The 26503-nt window shown below is 49.0% G+C and overlaps 1 protein-coding gene across 5 annotated transcripts in view; it reads right to left on the bottom strand.

Annotated features, from left to right (window-relative positions):
- Positions 1 to 26503, bottom strand: part of LOC118779923 (agrin-like) — a 125672-nt gene that overhangs the window by 61990 nt on the left and 37179 nt on the right. For all 5 annotated transcript variants that reach the window (XM_036532257.1, XM_036532259.1, XM_036532258.1 and 2 more), the window contains exons 3-6: positions 24245 to 24460; positions 11382 to 11606; positions 8313 to 8537; positions 6446 to 6652 (exon numbers count right to left, since the gene is read on the bottom strand). In XM_036532257.1, coding sequence (XP_036388150.1) covers positions 6446 to 6652; positions 8313 to 8537; positions 11382 to 11606; positions 24245 to 24460 — 873 coding nt within the window. The remainder of the gene's footprint in view (positions 1 to 6445; positions 6653 to 8312; positions 8538 to 11381; positions 11607 to 24244; positions 24461 to 26503) is intronic.

Below are 26503 nucleotides of genomic sequence, written 5' to 3'. Positions count from 1 at the left end.
GTGCATCGCTGTGCTGGAAGCTGTGTTTTTGAAGACGCTCGGCGCGAGGCACAGCGGATCTCGGCTCCGTGACGGGAACGTCTCGGATCAGGGCCGCGGGACGAGGCTATCGATCTTCGCGGTGAGGGGATAAGGCGAAAGCGGGCCGCGAGATTCGGGGGCCGGCGGAAGGGAGATAAACGGCGGAACTGTGCCTAATTTCATAAAGCTTCAAAGACTACTTTACCCCCACTGATCCTTTCCCTTGCTGGCGTGTCGAATGCAAACCAGTCCACCGGTCAAACTGCCGTGAGGGACCTAGGTGTGAGCGTCCCAGCCCTCAGGGGGGATTTGGTGACCCTAATCCCTCCTCGCCCCTTCTCCCAAAACAAAACTGCTGTCGCTGATAATTCCCGAGCCCCCCCCCCCCCTTGTCGTTTTCTGAACAAACAGATGAAAGCATTCTGGAAAAAAAAAACATTCTCTCTCTATCAATTTTTTTTCCACAGGATTTTTTTCATTTAGGGAATGACAAAGGAGAAATAATCTCCTGAGCAGCTATGATTAGGCCTTCTTAAAAGTTCTGTGAGGGCTTGCTCTCTTTGGCAAGTGAGAGTGACTGATTCTTACAGGAAGGAATACAAGTTTTTTAATGCGGTGAGAGATGATGAAAAAAAATCAATGCCCTAAAGTCTCTTCGGTGGTGTAAGAACACAAGGCCACCAGACAAGCTGAACACCGCTCCAAGATGCGGCTGCAAGAGATGGAGGAAAACACGAAGTACCGTCAGAGCAGAGCAACAGAGCGTCGTTAATTGCTTCAGGGTCCCTCCCGAGAAACTGAGCGTGTATGCATGAGAAATCAGAAACAGCAAAAAAAAAAAAAAGAATTCTCAGTGACCGAGGGACCGAGGCTGAGACTGCGGGAGTAAGGGGGAGGTAGGGGAGTCGGGGTGGGTGGGGTGGAGGCAAGTCCTCTTGTCTGCTCTGCAGGACCTCAGCGCGTTGTTTTAGCGACAACTGTGACGAGGCGGCAGGGGAGAGAGGCTGCCCCTCCCAAAGCAGCGATGCCCGTCGCGGGACGCAAATAGCTCCCACATGTCAGACAGACAGGCGCACCGTCGGCCCCCTCTGTCAGCGGCGTTTCACAGCCGTCAGCGCCTGAGCCTCACCGAAGAGCTGAGGATCGGCGCTGCTCCGTCAGACTGCCGCGCCATGTCTCCTTCCTGCGGTTTAATTAGATCTAAATTTGCAAAATACTCCCCCCCCTTGGGGGACTACAATCCCTGACAGCTCCAGTTGTTTTTTTGTTTTTGGCGGCGCACGGACGGCGCCGGGCCTCCGGTGCAGCTGGGATGGGGGTGTGTGAAGCCTGTCAAGGGGTTCGGCGTGCACACCTTTCACTTTAGGAGATTTCGCCGGGCCTCTGCGCCCAGGGAGGGGATTTCATAACCGTGCCGTGTTTGGCCTCCATCTGTTCAGTTCCGATTGGACGAGAACTTTGGGACCTCCCGGCTTGGTTGCCAACGTAATTCAGCACTGGAATCATTTGTTTCAGGGGTTTTGGTGTTATCACGGCCCTCCTGGAGCAGGGATGAGGCATCCTGCTCTCTGCCATAGAGCAATTTAGAGAATGATCTAAAAGGACAAACATTGAGTACTGTTTTAAAATGTTAAAATGTGAGCTCATACTAGCAATGCTGTTGGTAAAGCTGTAAATGTTCCTCCATGTCGCCACAGAAACACATATGTAGGTCGTGACTGTCAGGTTGAAAATCAAGGCCTCTGTGTTGAGACTGAAAGCATGAGTGATAGAGGAACTGACTAGCACATAAGAGAGGACTGCCTCAGTCAGACCCCACTCACAAGGGGAGGGAGTAAGGTCAGGACAGGACACGTGTCAGACAGCAATTTAACCAATCAGAGCTACACCAAGCCAATCATGTCTGCTGTTAGTTCTGGAGGCACTCCATCCAGAAATGGACAGGACCATCAGCAAAACACATCCTCAGGGAAAAGAACAGACCGTGCATAAGTAGAAGAGAGGGAGAGAAAGAAAGGTAAAACATTGAATAGATGACATGAATTTCAAGTCCTCCCCCTAGATTAGTGATCTGTGCTGCGGCTTGAGGTGTCTTGCATTGAAAGAGGAAAAGGGGTTCACTCCCAACACCTTCATTACCTCCATTTTCACGCTACGTTCACCATCCAGACATCTAGTTAGCTATCTTGTAAGATACCAAAGTGCCAATACGTGAATCCATCCCTTTTTATCAAATGAGGGCTTATATGACAACTATAGCTTATCTTCCGACAGACAACTGAAGTCTTGAGTGCTTTGTGTTCTGAATAAAGAAAACAGTGAAGAGGCACTGAAGAAAACACTGCACAGAATTAGTTGAAGAGACTTCTGTAATTGCCTCTTTCAGTGCCATTGAATTAGGCATGCACACTGCTGATTTTTTTTTTCTGTTTGACTGAGTCTGTTTGATTTATCTGACTGTTACCGCAGAACAATGGCTCTGCGTTGGTGTGTACACTTAGCTCCTCTCTGACCGTGCCTATGTCCTCATCATTATGCTGTTTGCTCACTTTCATTGAATTAGTCACGCAGACACTTGGCTTCCTTGATTGAGTTTGTTTAGTTGATAACTAACCGGAGCCTCCGAACAGCACTGCGCTGGCTTTTAATTTACATTTGCCACTTTACGACTGCACACCTTTGACTCATTTCGCGGAAGCACTACGACGAGCTCGTTTAAGACGGCCGCTCCATTAAACCTTTAACTTCGCATAATGAAACATTATCATTAAATGCATCTTACTATGTGTACAATATCAATTTTGCAAGACGTCTCCGGCATATCGCTCGTCTTTTTAAGATCATTAGATAAAAATAATGTCACGGTGTCATAAAGGCAGATAATGTCGTGAAGGTTCAGAGCTTTCCTGATGAAACTCATTATGTGGTGAATAATGAATTCAGTAGGTGACCCTGTTCAACGCTCTGGATGAGAGCGACCGGCAAATGAATAAATGTAAATGTAAATGTAATTAGAAAAACCCTCAAAGGAGATATTCCTTTCTCCAGGACAGCCCTGGTGCGAGGAATCGCTGGGAGAACGTTCCTGTTTCCACCAGTCTCGTGTTACAGATTAATGCCTATCCGGACAAGCCGCCAGCGTCTCCTGAGGCACCCACCGTCTTCATTACACAAAAACCGCACTTTTCCCTTACGCGATGCCAGGAATACAGAAAACAGATTAAACGAACAATAAAAATGAACAGCAAACGGTGGAGGCGAGAGGAGGGGGGCCAGGGTCAAAGGTCAGACAGTCGGCAGGCCGGGCCTCCGTCGTAGGTGCAGGCCTCATCGATGCATGAGCTGTCTTTGATAAGCAGGAGGGCCTCGTCCTGCCACCAAAATGCCCCCCCCCCCAACCCCACCTCGGAAATTCCCACAGACGCCCCTGCTATTGGCAGCACCATAGCTGCAAAAACCCAACAAAGGTCATTTTGAGCTTACTTTGACAAATCAAGGCTGAAGGGATTGTGTTGGTCAATAATAATAATCAAAGCAAAAAACAAACCTAATAATTAATTTCCACTGACATGGGAGAAGGCCCTCCAACTCATTACCTTTCAGTGATTGTAATGTGCCTTCATTTGGATGCCAACACAGTATGATTATGCAGAAATTGTTTCATTATTGAAATAAACAGCCATTCCTGTTATTGATGTTGGTGCTTATTTGCCTGTATTTGCACTTGGGGCTATAATCATTTCATACACTGGAATATAAATGATTTTATATGAGGGAAATATTATATGCTATGGACTGGAGTGGATCAATTCAAACAGAACTGTATTATTATATTATTATTATTATTATTATTATTATTATTATTATTGTTATTATTACTACTACCTCCCCACTGTACTGCTTCAGCCTGGCTCAGGAGCTCTGGCTCAGGCACTATTTCACAGTGAAAGCCCTTCAGGCCGCCACACCTAACCCCCCCGCCACCCTCTGAGAATCTCAACCCCGCTCCCCGTGGGGACACGGCAGCACCGGCTTTCATTAACGAACCTGTGCGTGCTGCCAGCGAATCAGAGAGCGGCACGCCGATCGCTCCATTATTTCGGGTGACTGCGGTGATCCGGACCTTCAGAGGAGGGGAGCCGTCTTGCTTTAGACTCCCGCTGGGCCGTCTGGCAGGGAGGTGTCCCTTCATCGGGGGATTGCTTTTTTTGTTGTTTCGAAGCCTTAAATGCATTCGGCTGCTGACTTTGGGTCACCAGCCGCAGGACTTTACACAGTAATCACTGACCCAGTGCTATCTGCACTTGCACTGTCATTATTCCACCCGGCAGTGCGTTTGGATGGCCACTTTTTGTCACGGATGTGCTATGGAATGATTCCTGCACGCCTGCCCGTTTGAAATGACGGTTCAACCGACATTCAACAGGAGGAGCCCACCAAGTGTCTAAATATCCGCCTTGCCTGTGTCAAATTGAGCGCTTTATGTCAAGGCCTACTGTGAATGTCAGCTGAAATCTGGAACGACCCAGAATTTGTCAAAACGTTCGGAGGTGACTTTGAGCTGTCCGCACAGCTAGCTGTGTCTCAGCGCACTGGGGAAACGGGAGAGGGGTGGTCACCACCTCCTGCCGTGGAAGGAACAGCAGCCATCATGACACCTCACTTTGCGTTCTAAGGCATCCAGCCTGAAAAACCTGCTCAGGTCAGCGCTCTCCTGACGAGGCTAGGACAGCAGACATCCAGAGGGTGTTTGTGATAGGGCACGGGGAAGGTGGTGAGGGGGGGGTCATACTCTGTAATTAAACATCAAGCCACATGCAGATGGCCAGAAACTTCCTCCGTGAATATAGCGGATGTGCTCCAACAACCCCCCCCCCCCCCCCTCCACCCCACCGCCACCACCCCACAGCAGAACAAACAGCCCTGGCAAGCCTTCGCACGCAGCGTTTGATGTTTAATTAAAACCAAGAGGTGTTATGCGAGCCGCTCGTCGAATACATAAATGCAAATACATTTATTTGAAAAGGAGGGAAAAAAAACCAGACAGGAACTTGCCACTGGCTGAATTCTGAAGGACCGAAAACATTCAGCAAAGTCCAAAATGATGAAGTAAAGCAAGACAAATAAGCACCTATTTTAAGGGATAATTTATGCGTCTCTGAAAGGAGTGGGAAACAATGCTAATGAGGCTAACGCCGATACAGGGCCAAAGCCATTACCTCTGAGAGGGAACCACAGGAGCGTTACAGTGATAAACAGGACAGCTCCAGTGGCCGCCCTGATCCGGCCTTCCAGTCTTCTGCCAGAACAGAGAGGCAGTGACAGCCTAGTTACCCCTGCAGTTAGTCACCACCCTCGAATGGTGTACAATTTTCTCCCCTTAACAACTTTGCCACCGAGGATGATTCTCACAGGGCTGCAGTGGGTGCTCGCTCTGGGGTAAGGTAAAGAAGGGGAGGAGCCTGTTGGGGTTTGGACAGGTGTGCGCACTCTGGGGAAGTGGGGTGGAAAGGGTAGGCAGGTTGTGGGGAGGAGAGTCGGACTCATGCTGGGCATCATGCAGGGAAGTTTTCGGGGGGGGAGGGGCATCAGACAGTCAAGCACGGCATTCAGAAGAAGCTCCATGTCCTCATCCTTGCGGTTGCTTTACTTTCCTCTCCAAGCAGGTCCGTGGACAAAAGGCGGGAAACAGAGCACAGAGGCTGCTCGGCTGTAGAAAGGAGTGGACATCTCCAATGCGGGGGGGGCGTGTCAACCCCCCACCCCCAAAAATGCTCAGTGTGATGTGATCTCTGTACGTCCACTTCGATCCTCTTTCACCCCACCCATTCGAATCCCATATGCACACTTTTCTCCCTCTTCCAGGTACTGGGAAACTCAAATGGTCACATGACCACCTGGTCAAAGGTCGTACTCTCACCACACGTGTCGGGTCCTGCGTCACCCCTGAGCGGACGCCAGACGGACAAAGACAGACAGAGTGATACGCTGAAACAGGAAGAGCACCTTTAGAGACAGCAGTGACACAGGGGACAGAGACGGGGAGACCGCTGAGCCGGAGGGGTGGTGAGGTGGGAGCGTCGCGGGGAGGGGCCCGTGAGGGAGAGACGGCATCGGAATGTGATGTGGCTGATGCGATGGTAGGAAATGGCAGGAATGGAGGCGCATTTGCATGGGTGGCAGGGCACCGCGCAAGAGACCTTGTTGATAAGCCCCTCTTCAGCATCAAAAACCCAGGACACACTCCCACATACAGAGCAAAACATACACAAAGCACACATAGACAAGAGGAGACACGCAGAACACACACTTCAGAGACAGACATGACAGAGGTCAGACTCCTGAAAGGAGGAAACACTCCCCCCAATTCCCTGCCCCACCCACTGCCCCGCCCGCCCCCAACCCCGCCCCCTCCCTGACTCACCGCACGGGCCCTGCTGTTTGACGGGGATGGCGGCCTTGGCCTGGCACTCGGCCTTGCGCCGCTGGCAGTCGTTGCTGTAGGTGCGCCCGTCCTTGCCGCACAGGGGCTTGTAGGTGCCGTCGCACTGCAGCGGCTCACAGGAGCAGCGCGGGCCCAGCGCGTCCACCAGGCACGCCGCGTTGAACCTGCACTCCTCCTTACACTCCTCTGCAAGGGGCACACAACAGCGAGAGGCCAATCAAACGGCCACTCGGCGGCTTACCAGACGCACCACGTCCCACATACACTTCCCCCTACGCTCCCCCTCTACGCTCCTCTGAAGAAGGGGGGTGGGGGGGGGGGGGGGGGGCACAACAGCAAAAGGAGATTCAGAAAGCCAACTGGCGGTCGACCAGGTACACTGTGTCGAACAGAAACCTCCTCTAACATTCCTCTGCAAGGGAAGAAACGGGAGAGGTCAATGGGGGACACGCACAACAGCAACAGGACAGCAAACAGACAGCCATGGCGCAGAGTCGTTAGCCTGCCGACCGCATCGCCGGCGAGGTGAACTGTGAGCGCACTCGGCGGGCGGCCGGAGGTGGACGCAGCTCGGCAAGCTTCACTGCATTCACTGCCCCGGCTAAATCAGGTCGCCCGCGTAACGAGGACGCTCCAAATTAATTAAAGTGCTGATTACTTAATCAATTAAGTCATTAAGGGTGCGACACGGTGCTTGCCCAGGGACGTGGGCTGGGCGCTCTCTTGGGTTTGTCGAAGCTAATTGTGATGCACTTAATGAATTGAGACCTGCGCATGTCTAATGATGTCTAACGGCGGCTTGCTGTCAGAGGTTCGTTCGTTGGACGTGTGATCATATCACATAATGATTTCGTAATATTTTGGAAGCACCATCGGGTTAAAGTCGAAGCACGCATGCACGCACCACCGCCAGAGATGAACGCCCTGTTCTGGGGGCCCCATCCAGGATCGCTCCCAAGTTTACGAGCCCACTCTGGCAGGAGCTTGCAAACGCTTCCTTACCACTGCCGCTGCTAAAGGCTGCAGATAAGAAGACAATAAAAAAGCAGCACCACACCCAAGGAAAAAATTGGATTTCTTGAGATTGGGATCGCACAGGCATATGACTTCTTTGCCTTCCTTATTTTTGTCTAAAAAAGCAATCAGCCACTTTTATGACCGAGGGAAAGGGTCCGGTATATACAAGCAAGGTGTGGATCTTCACTGGTCACGACTTCACCAGGATAAGGGAAGAAGAGCGAAGGTTGTTTCAAAGTCAGCTGTGACATTCAGACGCTCAGCAGTTATGAGTGAACTCAGTCTAAAGTGAGCATTTTATTACTACATGTGAGAAAAATGTTACATGCGGTGTGAGGAAAGACACCCCCGGGGAAGGGTTACATTGGATGTAGCAGGCATTTACAGATCTAAGTGCAATTAACTTGGTAGCACTTGCCACAATCAGCTAAAAACTTTCCTGGGGGTTCGTATTAGACGTATTAGCTTTTCAAACAATCTTATATTACTGCCAGTCAACAGTTATGTGCACGAGTTAACTAGCAAAGTTTAAGGTTTCAATACCCCAAAAGGACCCCAGTTGCCTTTTAATGCTCCTGTACCAACCACTGTTATTCCTCAGAGTACCCAGCCACAGGCTGACATCACCATTATGTTGCCCGGAAACGGCTGGGGATATGAACCCCAGGGAAACTAACTGTCCGGGCGCACCGGTTCAACACCCTACATCACACTGCGTCGTGTTCACTGGAAGCAGTCCGAACACGAACGCGGATGGTCCGACCGTGACGTGACTGTTGTTTAGGGTTATGGAGGGGATCGGCGATGGGCCCTTGCCCGTGCCGCTCACCTTGTTTCTTGCACGGCCCCGGGTGTATCTGCCTCAGCTCCACGCCCTTCTGCAGGGCGGTCCGCTGCATCCAGCACTCGCTGTCGTAGGTCTGCCCATCGCTGGCGCACAGCGGCTTGCTGTCCCGCGGGCACGACTCCGGCGGGGCGAAGGTCAGCGCCCGCCGGGAGTGGACTTCCACCATGCACCCCACTTTCGGCTTGTTCTTCTCGTCTTTGCAAGGGTCTGAGAGAGAGAGCAAGAGAGAATGTGAGTGGAAAATTACATGAGACAGAGGGAGAGAGAGTGAGAGAGAGTGAGAGAGAGAGAGAGAGAGAGAATGTGAGTGATGTGTATACATATATTATATATAATATATATTACACAGAGAGAGAAACAAAGAGAGAGGAAAAACAAAAAGAAAGTGTGAGTGAGGAATGTGTGTGAGAGGGAAGGAGGGAGAGGGGGACAGAGTATGAGTGAGAGAGATACTGAGACAGAGAGAGGGAGGGAGAGAGAGAGAACCTGAGTAAGAGTGATGGCAGTGCTGGAGACAGTCATTTGACGGTTAACAGAGCCGGTGCAAGATGTGGCCAGAATTAATTGGCAAATCATTTTCCCCCCAATTACAACACAGCTCTGAAAAGGTATCAGTGTCAGCTGAATAGATAAACCAATTAAACGTAATGAAATGCTTAACAAAATCACTTCAACGGAGACCTCTCCTTTCTGGGAGTGGGGGGGGGGGGGGGTGGGCCTTGGGGACCCCTGGGCGAGAGGAGGGGAATAAAGAGACGGGCCCCGGGGTCAAGGGCGGCTTGCCAGATCAGTCCTAATTGTGATGGAGAGGCGTAGGCGCTTATGGAAATCGCGCGGCCCCCTCGGCCTCCGCCAGCCGTTCGCCGTGCTGGGAGACAAAGGATTTATCCGCGCCACGATACGTTAGAACAATGCCAGCCGGTGAGTAAGTGGCTTGGGGCCCCTGTGGGGGTGGGGAGGGGGAGGGAGGTGGTTTGGTGAAACAAAACAGGGAGGGAAAGAGAGAGAGAGAGAGAGAGAGAGAGAGAGAGAGAGAAAGAAAGAGAGGGAGAGAGAGGGAGAGAAAGAACCTGCTTTCAAGTCTGCGGATTAAAAACAAAGGGACAACGGCACGCACTAAAGAGGCTACAGATTGGCCCTCGCACTCCCGCGGCGAGAGGCCCGGGATGGCGAAAGCAGGCTTGGTCACGTCAAGGAGGTGCTGCACCGTCAGCGCAATGGCCGCCTGCCCGTGGGGGTGGGGGGGACATTCACAGGCCGGGCACATGGCAGGTCAGTCACGACGCCAGCCGTGACTCCCGATGACAGGGGAGTCTGGCAGGCAAGCTGTCTCCGCCTCCCACAACCACGCCAGAACTGTGCCAATACCAGACCAAAACCACACCAAAACCAGCCAAAGCAGGGCCAGTTCTGTAAGGAATCCAAACACTGTGATCAATCCTGATTGCAGAGAGGAAATGACAGCTCTAACAGAACTGAGAGTTCTGAGCAGCTGACAGAGCTGAACTGGTGTGACTGGAAAGGGAGTGACTGTTTCCATTTAACCCCAGTGTACCACCATCATTTACATTGTTTTGGCTCAACTGCATCAGTAGCCTCTAGCTGAAACACGGCCAGTATATTGTACTGTACAATTCATGGATTCACATTTGGCTGTCAAGTGTTTCTGGGTTAAAATAGGATAAAACTACAAAAAAATTCAGAATTGCTGCTAGATATTGCTATTTTCCCCTGTCAGATTGCATAACTGCACTGGAATCAAGACCGGCTTGGGAATACACTCTTAAAATGGAATTGAAAATGGAGCTGGAATTCAGGTGGACGTGATGAGAGAATTAATGGCTGGGACTGAATTACCCCCTGTCTGCATGGCCACTTAGGGTTAAGGTGATGATACAGACAGTCTAAATCATTGTGCTCCGTTCATAATCCATTGTGAGAGCTTGACATTGCTCCCGAAGATTTAGAGACTCTTGGCCATGTCTTTCTGCGCTCTGCCTCTTTCTGGGGAGCACAGCTTGTAAAACTGTCATCGGGACGCGTTGAATATGTCACGGACGATACCTGGATCGGGGCGCATGTCTGGCTCTTTTCTGCAGCGGTTTTGCAGGACAAGGGTCACCCGAGCCTCAATCAATCTCTCCGAAATGCATTTCCATACTGCAGCCCATGCAATCAGACCACTGCAGAGCTCCTGCAGGGCCCATATGTGATTGCAAGCATTCAGAGACGCGATTTCAAGAAATTAGACAAAACGATAATTACAGGGTACGTCTGCAGTATTACGCAACAGAACAGAGTGGAACAGAAGGAAGCAATCATGGCAGGAAACAGGGAGAGGCAGGGGATGGATGCGCGGCGACAGCACCGCAGAGCAGCCGGCGGGGGTGTGCCACAAGCTCTCCCAGTGCCGTCCATCAGGCCACTGCTTGGCTTGTGGGATTCGCTCTGCCTTTCTCCCTCCGTGAGAGCCACTGAAAGAAGGCACGGGTTGACTGGAAAAGAGCAGGGGATGAACGGAGGAGAGCCAGGGGGCGGAACGTGATGGAAAACAGAGGGAAGCTAATGTGAAATGAGGTGGAAGGGAAGGGGGGAATGGGAGGATAGAGGGAGGAGGAAACGTAGGAGGAAAAAGAGAGGGAAAGAGCCTGATGGTGGGGCAGGAAGAGAGTGGGTGGAGTAAAGGGGCGAGGAAAGCAGGAGCTGGGCAGGAGGAGAGAAGGTGGAGGAAGGCGGAGAGGAGAGTGGGAATGGGTTAGCGAGCAGGGCAGGAGGAGAATGGGATGGGTTAGCGGGGAGAGCAGGAAGAGAGTGGGAGGGGCTAGGGGCAGGACAGGATGGGAGGATTTATGGAGGTGGGAAAAGGGAGAGTGGGAGGGGTTAGGGGTGGGGCAAAGAGAGAGTGGGAGGAGCTATGGGCAGGGTATGAATGTAGTGGGAGGGGTTAAGTGGTGGGATGGGAGGTGGGTGGGAGGGGTTAGGGGAAGGGTTTGAGGAGAGAGGGAGGAGTTAAGGGGGTGGGACAGAAGGAGAGAGTGGGAGGGCACTCACCGCAGGGCCCTGGATGCTGCTTGCGGATGTTCTTCTGCTCCTTGCAGGCGTGCTTGTTCAGCTCACACTCGCTGCGGTAGTCGCGGCCGTCGCTGCCGCACACCACCTGCTCCGGCACGGCCTCGCAGCTCAGCGGGCACATGCACTTGGCCGACAGCCCGTCGGACGACTGCGCGCAGGTGCTGCCGTAGCTGCAGACCACCTTGCTGCACGGGTCCTTCAGACCTGCGGAGGGGGGGGGACACAGACACGGAGAGGCGTCACGAGCAGGAGGAAATAATAACAGATCCCTTCCGAGCCAATGTGGGGGTGGGGGGGGGGGTTTGTTTCCGATGTGCCGTGTACACTGCCACCGGGCAGTGGCTTTAATCCTGATAAACGAGCTGACTCGCCGACTAGGCTTTCCAGCCGTAATAAGGCCGCACGCGTAAAATCGAGTTTTGCTCGAGTTCCCCAGGAGGATCCATCAGATTAGGACTGTTATTATCATATTTATGATAATTTTTATGAATGCATTGATGGCAGAGAAAATATGAATCTATGCTGAGACAAACCCCCACCACATCCCATTCTGTTTACTGCTGGTGTTGTGAGCAGGGGGAGTGGGGGGGGGGGGGGGGGGGCGAGGGGGGCGAGATTCCGCTTACTGCTGGAATGGGTCCAGGTGCAGGATAGGAACACCGCTCTCGCCCTGACCAGCACTTCCCTGCCGCTTCCCTTGAGAACCCTCCTTTTTTTGGCCGAAAGCTCCTGAAACCCATTAAATAAGGGTCATAGGCCTTCTCTTCTCTTGCAGAAGGGCGTTTGATTAGAATTCCAACAGGCGGGCCTGTTCAGCGCCTGGCTCCATTCGGAGTCTGCACCAACAAAACTTCTCTTCGGACTCGTTCCATTGGGGGGAACTGACTTTGAGAGCGTACCCAGCCCACACCCCGCACACCACCTTGTCCTTACCCCTGCCTAACTCCAGGGTCTGGCACCACGAGTTGGGCCAGCATTTTTTCACCCCTCTTTACTTGACTACACTTGAGACTTTCGTTACTTTTTTAAAGTACTTTTTAAAAAAAAAGCATAAACAAGGATGCTCCTCAAAGCCAAGTAAGTTAATAAGCGGAGGAGCTGAGAGGCTCAGCCTGGCAAAAGCTGCAATAATGAGGAGAGCGGTGGGTAAGAGAGTCAGGGAAACGTGTTAGCGAGGGTGTGTGCCGTGCTGCAAGGGAGGGAGGCGAGGGCGAGGAGACCTTTCCTTAACGAAAGAACAGAGAGAGAGAAAGAGAGGAAAGGAGAGACAGAGATGGGAGGGGGGTGTGTGTAAGTGCTCCCCTCCCAGCCCCCGCCCTCTGATAGCCGCCTCTGTTTTCTGCTGGGTTTATTAACGCTTAATTTGGGCCGGGAGCCGCGGTGGGGAGGAATCGGCGGGTCGGCCGCTCCGCTCGGCAGAGATGTGACAGGCATCCTGACCGGCGCAGCAGGGAGGGATAATAAGGAGGAGGAGGGGGAAGGGGTGGGGGGGTGTTCGCTCATCCCGAAATCCATGCCCAAGTGACAGCGGAGGCGCGCCTGTCCCTGCGCCGTGCCAACATCCACGCCCCCGGAGGCTGCGGCCGCGGCTGTGTCAGGGCTGGTTGGGCTCCGTGTCATGACAAGGCCGCGCTCCCAGAAGGCCGTGCTGCCATTGGAGTATATATCGCCATTTATTTGGTCCTTTGATGGGGTTTTCAAAGGGCCCCCTCAGCTGTCAATGTCCCTCTCTCTCTCTCTCTCTCTCTCTCTCTCTCTCCCTCTCTCTCTCCCTCTCATACAAACAGGATTCTTCGTTAAAAGCAAATGAGTCTAAGGGACAATATGTGGCCTGTGCTCTCAGAGAGCTGAGATGCTTGCTCTGCTATGAAGGTAAATATGTTGCAAAATGCGAGAGCTTGTAGACTTGATTTTGAGAACTTGTAGAATATGATGTGAGAAGTTGTAGAACAAAAATCTGCTCTTGCATTTTGCAACATATTTACCTTTATACTCTGCCCTCAAGCCACATCAGTGTGTCAGGGCCTGGTGTTAAAACGCATACTGGAGGTGTATCATTGATCGCAGCCCAGTGAGATCAGAATCAGAATCATCTTTAATGACCACATGACTGAGGTTGGTGGAATTTGCTTTCGGTGCAGCATGGTGGGTAAGCTCAATTCAACAGTGTCAGTAACATCAAACATAGGCAGATATCAACATCACATTAGACATTCAACAACACATTAGACATTAGAGACAATGACTAGCACGGCAGACAATGTTCACAGATGCTACATGACAAAATTCACAGACAATATTCACAAACACTATTTACAAGATTGACACAGGAGAATTCACAAATGCCACAAGACAGGATTCACAGACAATGTTTACAAGATTGGCACAGGAGATTTAAGTGCAGGTACCTCAGGGTACCTGCACAGGGTTAGAGAGAAGTGTTCAGAATCCTTATTGCAGTGGGGAAAAAACTGTTTTTAAAATGAGATGTTCTGGCAGGCAGGGACCTATAGTGCCTCCTTAGAGGGCATCAGCTAGAAGAGGTGGTGAGCAGGATGAGAGGGGTCAGAGATAATTTTTTTTACTCTTTTGATTGTGCGTTTGTGATATAGTGACTCAACTGATGGGAGGGGGGGTGCCAATAATCTTGTATGATTTATGGACTGTGTGCTGAAGTTTTTTGCGTGTAACTGTCAGAGCTGCCGTACAAAACTGTTATGGATGACATGAGTATGCTCTCAATGATGGCTGTGTAGAACTGAAGGAGAAGGCTTTGTGTTACTTTTTAAATTTTTTGAGCTGTCTTAGGAAAAACAGATTGCTTTCCGTGCCTCGGGCCAGGGGCTGGCGACCTTGGTCCTGCAATGTCCGAGGCACTGTTTTTTTGTCACCATCTGCTTTAGACTGACATAGGGTTTCTTGAGAACTGGGGCATTTTTTGGCAATGTCCTGAAGTCCTTAAGAGGGGCGGTCTCCACCCTAACAGAAGGTGTAAGGCCATTCTTGCTGAGCACATACATATATAAAACGCATGTAACTTCATTATTTCTCTCCTAAGACTCGAAGTATAAAAATATGTGTGTGTTTTGGAACTGAAAGTCTGTGTGGGGAAAAAAGAGAGCTGTGACATAAATGGCATCAAAGATTTGGCTCAATAAAGTGGATGCGGTGAGTAAACGAATAGACACAAATTGTTCAGGGAGGATAGGACAAAACAAAGCAGGAGGAGGAGGAGCCCCCTCCCTCGACAAAAGCCTAAATGTGCAGGGAACTGCAATAAGCGATTATCTAATCCCCCCCGAGACAAGAATTCCTGCAGAAAATGGTAACAGCCTCATCGCAGGAATATGCTACAGGACATTGTGAGCGCTTCGCAACTTTAACACCTCACTACCACATCAAGACAAGATCAATGCATAACTGATTACTTTAATCTTCATTCTACAGCTATCGGATGTTGTGACCATTTTGGGTGCACATCTTAGCACTGCTAACATAAACAAGGGGCAAGAACAGTGTGAAAGTTTATTTATTTATTCATTTTTTATGGCAACTCAAAGCTACCTCCTCTAACTCACGTTTTTCAACTGTCAACTTTAAGACTAGAGGGCATTTAAGCTTAGATGAGGAACAGAGAGAGAAACAGTGAAGGTGACAAGCGCCAAATGCAAATAATTATTCTGAAAATAAAGTGTATTAAATGAAATGTTCTGAAAGTTAAGCACGCGTACATGCGCTCCGAAATAAAGGGAGTCTGAGTGAACCGTCTACACAGCAGATGAATAAATTTAAGTTTAAGGAAGAAAAAAAAACTCTTAAAAGTACATTAAAAAGAGACTGCTGAGAGAAATATATTTGCCTATTGTAAAATGTACACCCGTTTTTTAAAAAAAGGAGAAAGCAGAGAAGAGCCAAATGGCTTTTTAAAACTAATTGCCAAGGATCTGATAGAGGAAAAAAACTTTTTTTCAATGCTGCAGTGAAAAAGGAATGTCAAATGAAGAGGTCAGGCACATTAGAAACAAGAGGTGTTTCTGCTTTCTAACAACCTAACAACCAAGACATAGAGAGTCTTCCCTGAGAGCTAAACTAGTGAAGAGTCTGGAGATGCACTGACAGTGAGAACAGACATTCAGGAAGTGTTAGGCCATGGTGAGACGACAGACACTGAAGCATTGGGACACCTCCAAAAAAGACAAATAGGTCAGCAGGCCCTGAAGGGATACATTCACATGGTTTCAGAGATCTTACTGACGTAATGTATTGGCCATTAACGCAAATCTTTTTTGTAACCTCTAAAAAACTAAGAAATAGCTGAAGAATGGAAAGAAGGCACCATAGGACCAATATATAAGAGAATCGTACCAACCACAGGCCAAACAGTTTGCCATGCATAGTAGAGTTATTCCTGGTAAAAAAAAAAATCATTATAGAGGATTCTGCAAGGGGAAATGAAAATCATGAAAATCTCATTTTTTCTATGAAGTTACAAAATGGTTTTGCTCAGATTAGACCTATGCTTTCATATATTCAAATAAAATCTGTAAGAGGTAAATTAATCTCTTAGCTGATTAAAAATGAGCTTCAGTATAAATTATATGGAACATAATAGGTATCACATCTGAAAAAGAAAAATCCCCAAGGATCAGTGCCAGGGCCACTGTATTTTCTCATACACAAATAACCTTGACAGAGACATGACAATGTAATTTACATTCACGAATGACACCAAAATACAAGAAAAAATAGCTTGGCAGTAGCCTCTAAGCAAGAAACGAGGGAGCCACAGAACAGAGGAAATGCAACAGAAGCAGAAAGAAGAATGTGCACCGTAAGAAAAAGGGTACTAGTAGCTGAGCTGTAGACTGTTGTAGGTGACTGTCAGAACTAGACATTGTGATGATTCAGTAAAAAAAGTCTACCAGGATGATGGAGTAGAGAACAAAATGTACTGAGAACGAAGTACAGACATGCTGTAGAAAAGAAATATATAACGCCAGAATCAGAATACTGTCTTGTGTTTTAGTCAACGTAGAAGCTTTGGAAAAAGTACACAGAAGGGCAACAAGACTGATCCCATAGTGATTCTTTAAACAAATTACTAATGATGAGAGACATAAAGCACATAATCTCGTAAATCTCGGGAAAGTAGGCTCAGAGGGAACGTCGTATGAGTATTTAAAATCTTAAAAAGGGATTAATGAGGTGGACTGTGGAAGCTATTTCACGCCAGGGTCTGCAACAAAACTGGAAGGTAGCACAGGTGGACAGGAATTAAAAAGCCAATTTAACACAGACAGAAAGTAGTTCTTCACACAGAGCTTTTGGAAGAACCGCCAAGGTTTTTTAGCGTGGTGCAGGAGTGTTATATTGTGAAAGAGCAAACGCAGCAGAGTGATGGATTTACTCCAGACACAAGGGAACTGCTGAGCCAAGATGGCATGAAATTTTCTTTTTCTTTTTCCTATGTACTCTTTCCCTACAGGGTCACAGTGCTACTGAGCATTACGCTCAGTTCTTCACAACTTTTCCCATGCAACACTAAATCACTCTGTGTCCCTCACCCGCTCTGTGGGAGATTCAGCGCGAAACTATATGTGTCCGTAAAAGGCTTGCCGTTTGTTGTTCTCTGCGGTGGTCAAATCTTGCCTGCTGCACTGCTGTTGTAGCCTCACTTTAGAATACAATACAGACGTAAACAGTAACTGAAAATATGGACACAATGTACATCCCCCTGGATAAGGGCCTATACCAAACACCTAACAAATAACATTTTAAATAAAATAACCAATCAGACTCCACATGCAGGGCCTTTAGAGTGAATCATTTTGACATAAACTCCACTTTAGGACTGGAGACGGACTGGAGACAGGAAGCAGGAAGGACTTGGCAAGCCAGGAATGTGACAATAAAGCTGAATATGGACAATCCAGACATGTTAGAGTGTAAAACCGATTGGCGAGGTAGCTGCACATCGTCCATCCACCAGCTCTGCACTCCCACCCCTTCCACACCCATCAGTCAGAGAGTCAGAGGATCATACAGGAGCACATGGTCAGGCTCTCAGGGATCTGAAAACCAAATCCAGACCCTAAGGTAGACTGAGCGCATAGAGTTCTGGAAATGTAATTTAGTAGGCCAGTACTGTCTCCTTCTGTTTCTCCTTTTCTCTTTTCCTCCCACACAGACACACACACACACACACACACACACAGACACATGCACACACACACACACATGCACACATGTGTCCACTTACACACTAATACGTGAGCACACACACATGCACATGCTTGTGCTGTCATACACACACACACACACACACAATACTTCACTGTCTTTATAACAAGACGTGGACTCAATATTTCAGCAGGTATTGATAAGCCACTTCATCCTGAAAGCACTTGGTGAGACAGAGGGGTAGAGTGAGATAAAAAGGCACAATAAATGGGAGAACAAATAAATTCATAAGCTGGAAAGAAAAGGTGGCCACATCTCTGGAGGAGGCTCCATATAAATATTACAGCTTACAAAATATCATATATAAATATATGAGATAAGTATCTCTCCCTGTCTCTCCCCACATTATTTCTCAGTTATTGCCTGGACTCGGCGAAGACCCGGTCAGCAGAAAGAGCACCATCTGAGAAATGTTCCCCAGACTGCAACCCTCCCCCTCCCCTCCCCTCCCCTCCCATTTTTCCGACTGGACCAGCGGATCCAGGGAGGATCACAGTGGCTTTTGCACTGTGTGTAGAAAACTGGCCCTGACCCCCACTGTCCCACCCCCACCTGTGGAATGCTGGGAAATCCCACTGGCCCGCTGCTTTGACCCAGGCCAGACAAGGAGGCGGAATGGTGCTGGAAGAACGCTTTTATTAAAGCGAAGAGTCAGGGGAGAGGACAGGGAGCCAGAGGAGCGTCGAGAGGGAGGGCAGGGAAGAGGTAAAGAGGTAAACGTGTAGATAGGGCGGATGTAATGAGGGTTACGGAGGGACAGGGAAAGAGGGGAAGGCAGTGAGGCTAAGGGCATTGAAGAAATAAGGGCTGTTTGTGGGCAGAAGCGATAAATACAAATGCTTAAAAATTCAATAATGAGTGCACACACAGACACACATGGACATACACACACACACACACACCACTCCCCAAACAAACTGCTATCTGAGCCACTGCTTATCTGGAATATAAAATGGACCATTGTCTCCACCTTGTACTCATTGTATTTACGGTTACGTTGTGCTTGTTGTATCCCAGAGCGTAGGAGGGAAATAGCAATGCATTATTCAGGCAGGCAAAACCGCTTAAATACATTAGCCTAAAGTCGCGGAGCGCAGCTCGTGCCGGGCATGAGACGGGAGCCGGGGAACGGGGGGGCTGGGGGCTGGGGGTTGGGGTCTTTTAAATGCACGAGGGCCCCCGCTCTAATCTGCGTTATCTCTCCCCGGCAAGGTGGCGGGGCCCCGCTGGAGCTCGGGCAGGAACAGGAGAGACGGGATTTGTTTAACAAGTATCACCCGTCTGGCAGGGGGATGAGCGCGGGGAAGAGGTGAGCAGATAGGATTTCCGAACTCCATTACCGTTCAGGGGTGAGGGTCCCTTTGCAGTGGGCGGGTGTGGGTGGAGGGGGAAAGAGGGGGGAGATTTGGCAGTTTACGATGTGGCTCCGCCTGGCGAGTGACAAAAAAAAGTGGCGATTCGTGAGAAGAGAGCGGCGACGCGGACCGAGACTGTGTTCATCCCTGAGAATCTCTCGCCCCCGCCGGCCGCCGTGTGGTGTGGCGCTCTTTAAGACGGAATGAAGTTATCAGGTGACACCGTTCTGACACGAGGATACTGCCGGAGCTGTGGCTGGAATTAATTACAGGTGCGGGGCGGGGGTGTAGGGATAACTGTGAAGGACACTTTAGAAAGAGAGAAGGAGGGAAGGGAGACAAGCCAGAGGTAGAGACACAGAGAAAGAACTCAAGAGGAAAGGTTAGTCACTGAGGAAGTTAAAGAGATACATCTGCAGGGAGAAGGGGATGATGATGCTCTGAGCAACTATGTAACATCATGGCTCAGCCTCAACCTGGTGATTAAAACTTGATAGTCGAAAGCTGAGGGCAGTGGTGATATCCGCAATGTCGTATCTCAGATCATTCTGCCTTCTGGAGGACTACTTCCATTTCAGGCCACTTGAGGGGTCAAACTTGGGTTCCAATCCTCACCACAAACACTAGCATGGGAGTTACTGTGGTTAACATGATGGAGGCTGCTCTCTGTCCCTTGAAGGGCAAGGAAATTCTCCAAAATTGGCTCATCTCCATTCAAAAGAGATGAGCCATGAAGAATATCATTCAGTTAGAAGGGACAATCACCTTTGATCTTTGACCTCTGCAAGCTTTGCTTTCACTTCACATCTCCCATTGGCTCCCTGGACAAATCTGCCTTTTAAGGGCCACTGCCTTACAGTATCAAAATTCAAGATCAAAACTACCCCGTCAAAAAAAAAACACACACACTTATGGTGGGTCTCACTCTGCAGCATTAGATGTTGCCATTAGCAAACAGATGTGGCCCTGGTTCAACTGCATTCTGGGGAATAGCACACGTCCCCCCCCCACACTCACAGGTGTGCAGACACGCTTGCTTTCACAAGCCTGTGATATTTGTTTTGACTGCCGTCTCTCGGAGGTCCCGGAGGAGCCCGCCGAAGACGGGGAATCCACTAAGCTCCTCCCGCGACTGCTGGAGAGCCCTGTCACGGCGAAAACAGGGACATATGGTCAGAACAGTCACCTCCCTCCGCCCGCCACAGGCTTGTGACAAACACGGGCTGGCGGTGACAGCATCCTGGCGCCGCCGGAGAGGGATCTTCTCCCTGTGGGTGTGTGAGTCACTCCGACCGTCATAACCGAGTCACGCTCCGCTCATCACAGGCAAGTCACGGCAACCGTAACCACCGTAACCAGCTCCGGACTTATGGGCAGGGGGCCGGAACATCTTGTTTCCTTTCTTGGGGGAAAATATCTTCCACGGAATGAAAAACAGCCTCTCCCTGAATTTTGAACACTTTAAATTAAGAGCGGAGTATCTCTCCTGAGCTCAACCCAGGTGGGCAATTAGGGGGGCTGGAGGGAGAAAGAGTGAGATAGAACTCGAAGACTGAAAAGCGAAACAGATCGCGGCCTTTCTGTGTCTCAGCAGCTGCCGTGAACTGCCGTGCCTTAACCAACCGTTGGGCTGGATCGAAAATGGAGGGAAAACAGAGAAAGTAAGTAAAAAGCTTATTCGAAGGGGCTCCTGATAGCACTGTCTAAAGAATTTCATCAGGGCAAGGTGTCACCAGCCTCAGGTAAATAAGCCAGAGAGAGAAATTGCTTTTGTGTGGGGGGGGGGGGGTGCATTCACAGCAGCCTGGTCATGTGATCAGCCCTTAACTGCACTCTGCATCCATTCCTGCCATGTCAAGCCCCCCTCCCTCAATTACACTCGTATTCCAGGTTGAGGCCCAGAAATGAGTTTTGAAATGCACTCCCTGCAGTTGGGGGACTGTTTACCCTGCTCCAAGCTCAATATTACAAAGGAGGGCACGCTCCCCTGATCCTTGTATAAAGGGGAGCCCATTCCTATCCCCAGAGATGCTCCACCAAACCCTGGAGGGGTGGGGGGGCAGTCATCGTTCCTCTCCCTTCTCTCCCTTTCTTGGAAACCAGCAACAACTAATGGCTGGGGCCATTTAAACATGCAGGAAATTTAATGAGACTGCTATCTGGCTCTTATGCCAAGCCGAGTCCAGCCAACTAACGAAGATGAATCTGATCTGTAACTCTCCAGTTCAAGGCATGATAATAAAAAAAAAAAGTTAGGAAACCATTCGGGCTCGAGGTGTTTTCTTCAGCCATCTTCAGCAGGAGTCTGGTGGTGATGAGAACCATTAAACGTAATTTCCGAGGGAGAGAGGGAGAGAGAGAGAGAGTGAGAGACGCTTTCTCTCACGCGTTTCCGGGCTCGGAGGAGAACAACACAAAGCAAGTGGGTGGCGTGCGATTCGAACAGCCAACTCCCCCCATCCCCGAGCCTGCGCCTGGGACGCGACGCAGGTAATTACAGCTCTGTGACAGCCCCGGTACACTGCATTCCACCTGCGCTCATAATTGCGGGCCATGCCAATCACGAGCCCCTGCTTAACGGCACCCAAACTATCAATCGGTGCCGCACGCAGACCCCATAAGCAATTTGCAGCCTGCTAATCCCTGCTGCTGCCACATCTGATGCGAACCCAACCGACAGGCACCGGCGAGCATGTTAAAAGATCTCGCACTGCTGTTATTTTTTTTTTTTTTTTGGTAATTTTCCTATTGTTACATAAGCTGAAACCAGATTTGAATTGCTTATGTAAACCGTTTCTCCGGTTAAAATGATTAGCCGTTAAGGCCTGACATGAAGCTGTGCTCCGAAAATGACTGGCTGAGTCGATACTGAGGCGCTCTCTGAGGCGCTCAACGAGCCCAGCTGTAAACTCACAGAGTCTGTGGCGATGGCATTGATCCCGCTTTGCTTTATTTCAGCAATTAGAGGTTTCCAGGTGGAAATCTTCTTTGTTGCCCTCTGTCAGTACTGAGCTATTAAAAATGCATGGGTGGACGCATCCTGAGGCTACTGGTAATTGACTGTTTTCTGGGTTTCTTCAAACATTATGCCTCAGGTGGAGACCACGCCCACCGACACACAACAGTGTGTGGAGCCTGATTTCCCTTCGTTAATTCTTATGTTATTGGTTTGCACAGTAGACGCCACCATCCAGGAGTAGCCTACATTTCAAATATCATCCATTTCAGCAGCTGGTTATTTAGTAAAGCAAATTAAGATGAAGCACCTTGCTCATGGTGACAGAAGTGTCAGGTCTTTGAGATTTGAACCTGCAAACCTGCTGGTTAGCAGGGGTTAAATTGGGATTTGTTATGTGGGGGGGCTCTGTAGTTTCAGGGTTACAGGGTTGCCATAGGTGCACATGTGTGTGTGCGCATAGACTACAAAATCTGATTGATATCATTTGACAAACTGTAAATAAAATATAACAAGGTGAGACAACCCTCTGCTCTGAACACTAAAACGCTAATCAAAGTCATTCTAGATACTGTTGACAGTGCGCAAAACTACAGCTGATGACAATAAAAGCTTTCTGTAAGTGCACTCTCCTGTGTATCTGTATCAAATATAGGAATACCACTAAAGGAGAGAATAATAATACAAAGTAATATGAATAGCACAGTCTTTTTAATAGTAACATTAAACTGGAATTAATTTACATCTTACGATCTTACAATATACACAGGCTGCCAACACCTTTTCAAATTTCCAAACCTTTCAATTACTTTTCAGTCGCATAAAATTTCAATCACCATTTCCTCGCAATCTTGCTAACCATAATCTATAGATAGAAAAGTGAAATAATGGAGAAGCAACTACATGTGTACTCACTGAAGACACATTTATCCCAACTAGCTAGATAGAAGAATTTTAACTTCCACATCAATACACAGTGGAAACGGTAGGCTAATATTGCAGTTAATTCCATCACAGAGAACACAATCAAATTCCATGACTTTCTAAAAATTTTTGTGCACAACATCTTACTGTAAAAGTATCAGTAAGACCAGTTAGTTCATCAGATCATTATTACCTAAGTGAAAATATGAGTGTAAAAAAGCTTAATAAACTAAAATTAAACAAAGCCTTGTTCCTATGAGAGGCAAGACAAAGACCGCAAGCTTAGTTCCTTTTCATTAATTAATGTTACAGGTCAGACTAGCCTGCAGCCATGGAGTAATTTGAGTTGATCTGTTCTGCTCAAACCACGATTGTCCTGACAATGGTGAGATATTTCAATACGTGCTAGCTTGTTTGACAGTTTAACTTGAACTAGAGCTTGCCAGCTAGCTTAAAGTCACAGTAGCTGCCGCAACCTTACGTTAACGTTAAACTATCATTTAGTAAAATCGAAACATTGTTTAAGCAGAATATCAGAACAGTTTACATTGTCATTAAACGTGTTATTTTCTGACCTATTTTTCTCCCTAACTTGCCATCCACCTATCACTCTGCCATCTGTGCTGTCTGAGTGACTGAGGTCGCTGATCTGCTAGGGAGTGCTTAACCCTTTCGCGCTTATGGTTACACCCGTGTGATTATCCATTTAGTGCATATGCTAAAACCGGTGCGACTGGAAAAATTCTAGCTAATTTTAGCTTTGAGGAAACAGTGATTTAACATTTAAAAATATAGCAAATTCTAACTGAAAACTACGAGAAGCTTAATAACGCTAATGAAAACATAGCGAACCATGTAACGTAACACGCGCAACAAAAAAGTGAGAAAGTAAGGAAAGTTTCCTTAGGAAACCCATTGACAGAAAAAAGGGAAACCCCGTCAAAGTTCTGAAGTTCGCAAGTTCTTACATCACCTCATTTATGTTCTCTACAGCTACAGGAAACGTGTTTTAGTCATTGTTTGAATTATTAAGAACGACAAAAGTCTAAAAATATATAAAAGATGTGTGCGGCTGAGCGTCCCCTGATGGCATAGTAGAGGCTATGTCTATGTGCCAGGGCTGAGCCCTGGACAGCCCCGGCCCAATTTAACCCCTGCTAGTTAGATAGGTGTAAGTCTGGCTCCTTAACCATGGTGCCACAGTGCTGCGCTGGTAGCTGTAGGTAATGCCTGGGGGGGTGGGATATCAAAGATGTCAAGTTTGGGCATGACACTGCGGGGGGGGTCTCAGCATTGTGGGGGGTGGGGGGGGTGTGGTCATTGTGTAGTGGGTGGGGTTACAGTGAGGGGGGCATGTCTGTACTCACCGCATGGCCCCTTGCGGATCACCTTCAGCCGCCGCTGCGTGCTGCACTGGGCCTTCTCCAGCTCGCATTCGTTGGAGTAGGTGGAGGAGTCGGACCCGCATACTGGCGCCACCACCGACGGGCACACCATCTTCTTGCACACACACTCGCCCTTGGCAGGGTCTGTCGGGTCCCTCTCACACACCGCCCCGAAACCGCAGAGCATCCCGCGGCAGCCTGTTGGAGAAACACACACAAGAGAGGCGCCATCAATTCACCCGTCTCCCCCTCCATGTATGTACAGGGAGGACTACTGACTTCCCCCACTACCGACTTCCCACAGAGCTGTGTATCTTACACCACAGCTGTTGTTTGCATGAGACACGCGGGTAAGACAGCCGACGCTGACACTGTCATCTCTCTCTGTGCTTACGGGAGTGAGAACAAATGAACCCCCCTGCCTCTCTCTTACCCTGAGCCCCATTTACCTGTGGCCCCTTCGGCAGATTTACGACATTTCTGCCTTCATCTGAAGGGCTAACGTGTTAAACCGCTGAGGCTGGGAGCGGTGATAGAACCGGCCCATTCAATCTTCTTTTATTTGCTTTGAATGGAATCTCTTAAGGCGCGTGCTCTGCCACACCTTGCGCTGTGCTGAAAAGGCCATTGATTTCAATTAGGAGGCCAGTCTGCAGCCACTGCCCTGGTCCACAAGTCACGCAGAATGCAGAGAATAATGCCATCTGTGGTCTAGACCCTGGGATTTATGACCCACAAGGACCTCACCTAGAAGGCATTTGCTTGTAAAAACATATGTGAACCAGGGGCTGCTCTATCACTAACCCATTACATTAGTCTACAGTTATTTTGGCTAGCTAGTAGCTACTGCTAGTGGCGACCACTTAGATTGCTAAGGGATATGCCTTTCAGGTGAGATGCCTGTACAAAATGCACTCATTTCATCATTAGAAGAGTGGTAGTGAGTGTGAAGTAACCAATTGCTCATTAGCAGTGAGGTCTCTGGTGACAAATATAAAGCCATCCCTATTATGTCTGCTCCCTTGTCCTGCCCCTCTCTGTCTGATCCAGTCCAGCTTCATGAGCTGATGTTTCTCCAGCCCCTTACCACTTGAAACCAGGCTCGGCTTTGAAGCTGTTTAAACTTATCCAGCCTTGCCAACTTAGTGCTTTAGTTGCTCGATTCAGTGACTTTTTTTTAACACTTTCAGTGTATTTTGTTTCCCTCAAAGCACCTAACAAGAACTTCACAAAGCCCACATCCATTAATATGTAAATGATGTTTTTTTTTTAATCTGTGGTATTCATTGTGGTTGCGTTGCTCATACGAAAAACAGTGCACAGCTCTTCCTCTGGGGCTATGCTGCTCGCCTTTTCCTATATTATACAAAAAACTGACAGGTGTGCAGACTAATCATGGTGTAAACATACATGTGACATGTTTTAAGTTCTGATAATATGTGTGAAGACATCATGTTGCATATGCAGCGTGATTTGAATCTGGATCCTTTCTAATGTTGCCCATGGCAACACAGAACTGATCCCTGCCCATCTGGCTGCACACAGATCTTGCTTCAGAGACAAACGCTATTCTTCTTCTTATTATTATTACAACACAGATGCTCCAGTAAGCTTTCCTTCTTCACAAGCGCATCGGTCGTGTTTATGCATGGGTTCGCTGTCAAACCAAGATGGAGGTTTTCTCACTGAACAGACGCTGCCTGCTGGGAGCTCCTGGGTGAGACCCAAGCGAGGCAACGAAGGTCTGAAAGTCACTGCTGTCAGCGTCTCCCTGCCACTGACGAAAGGCAACCTTTCCTAAGCTCAGGGCCCATGGTGCATTAAGGGAATGGCCACCTTTGAAAACCACATTTGAGGTTTTCCAGCGGGGAAGGGGCCTTTGGCCACGCTATCGAAACAAGCCTTCAGATGTGGCCTTCAATCATGCTGTTGTAACAAGCAGGATCTCTGACCCACATAGTTTTTCCATGTGCAGCCAATTACCCCAAGAGGGTGAGAAGGGGCAAGGATGCTTCTCGCTCGTTCCCCCCAAAAGAAAGTGGGCCACCTCTCTCCACGAGACGCGGAAGGCGCCGTAAAAACAGCGCCGACGACGGACACGCGCAAAGGCACACAAAGGCACGCACAGCAGCCCCTTCCCCCCGGGCGTAGATCTCCGCTGCCACTTTCAAGCAAAGAGGTCCCACGGGTTCCACTGCCTGCGAACCTGCCGCAGAAGGCTTAATTATCCAAACGCAGCAC

This window comes from Megalops cyprinoides, chromosome 6 (assembly GCF_013368585.1).
Source record: "Megalops cyprinoides isolate fMegCyp1 chromosome 6, fMegCyp1.pri, whole genome shotgun sequence".
Classification (NCBI taxonomy): Eukaryota; Metazoa; Chordata; class Actinopteri; order Elopiformes; family Megalopidae; genus Megalops; species Megalops cyprinoides.
Note: the sequence above shows the minus strand (reverse complement) of the source record. Positions and strands in the feature narration are given on the sequence as shown.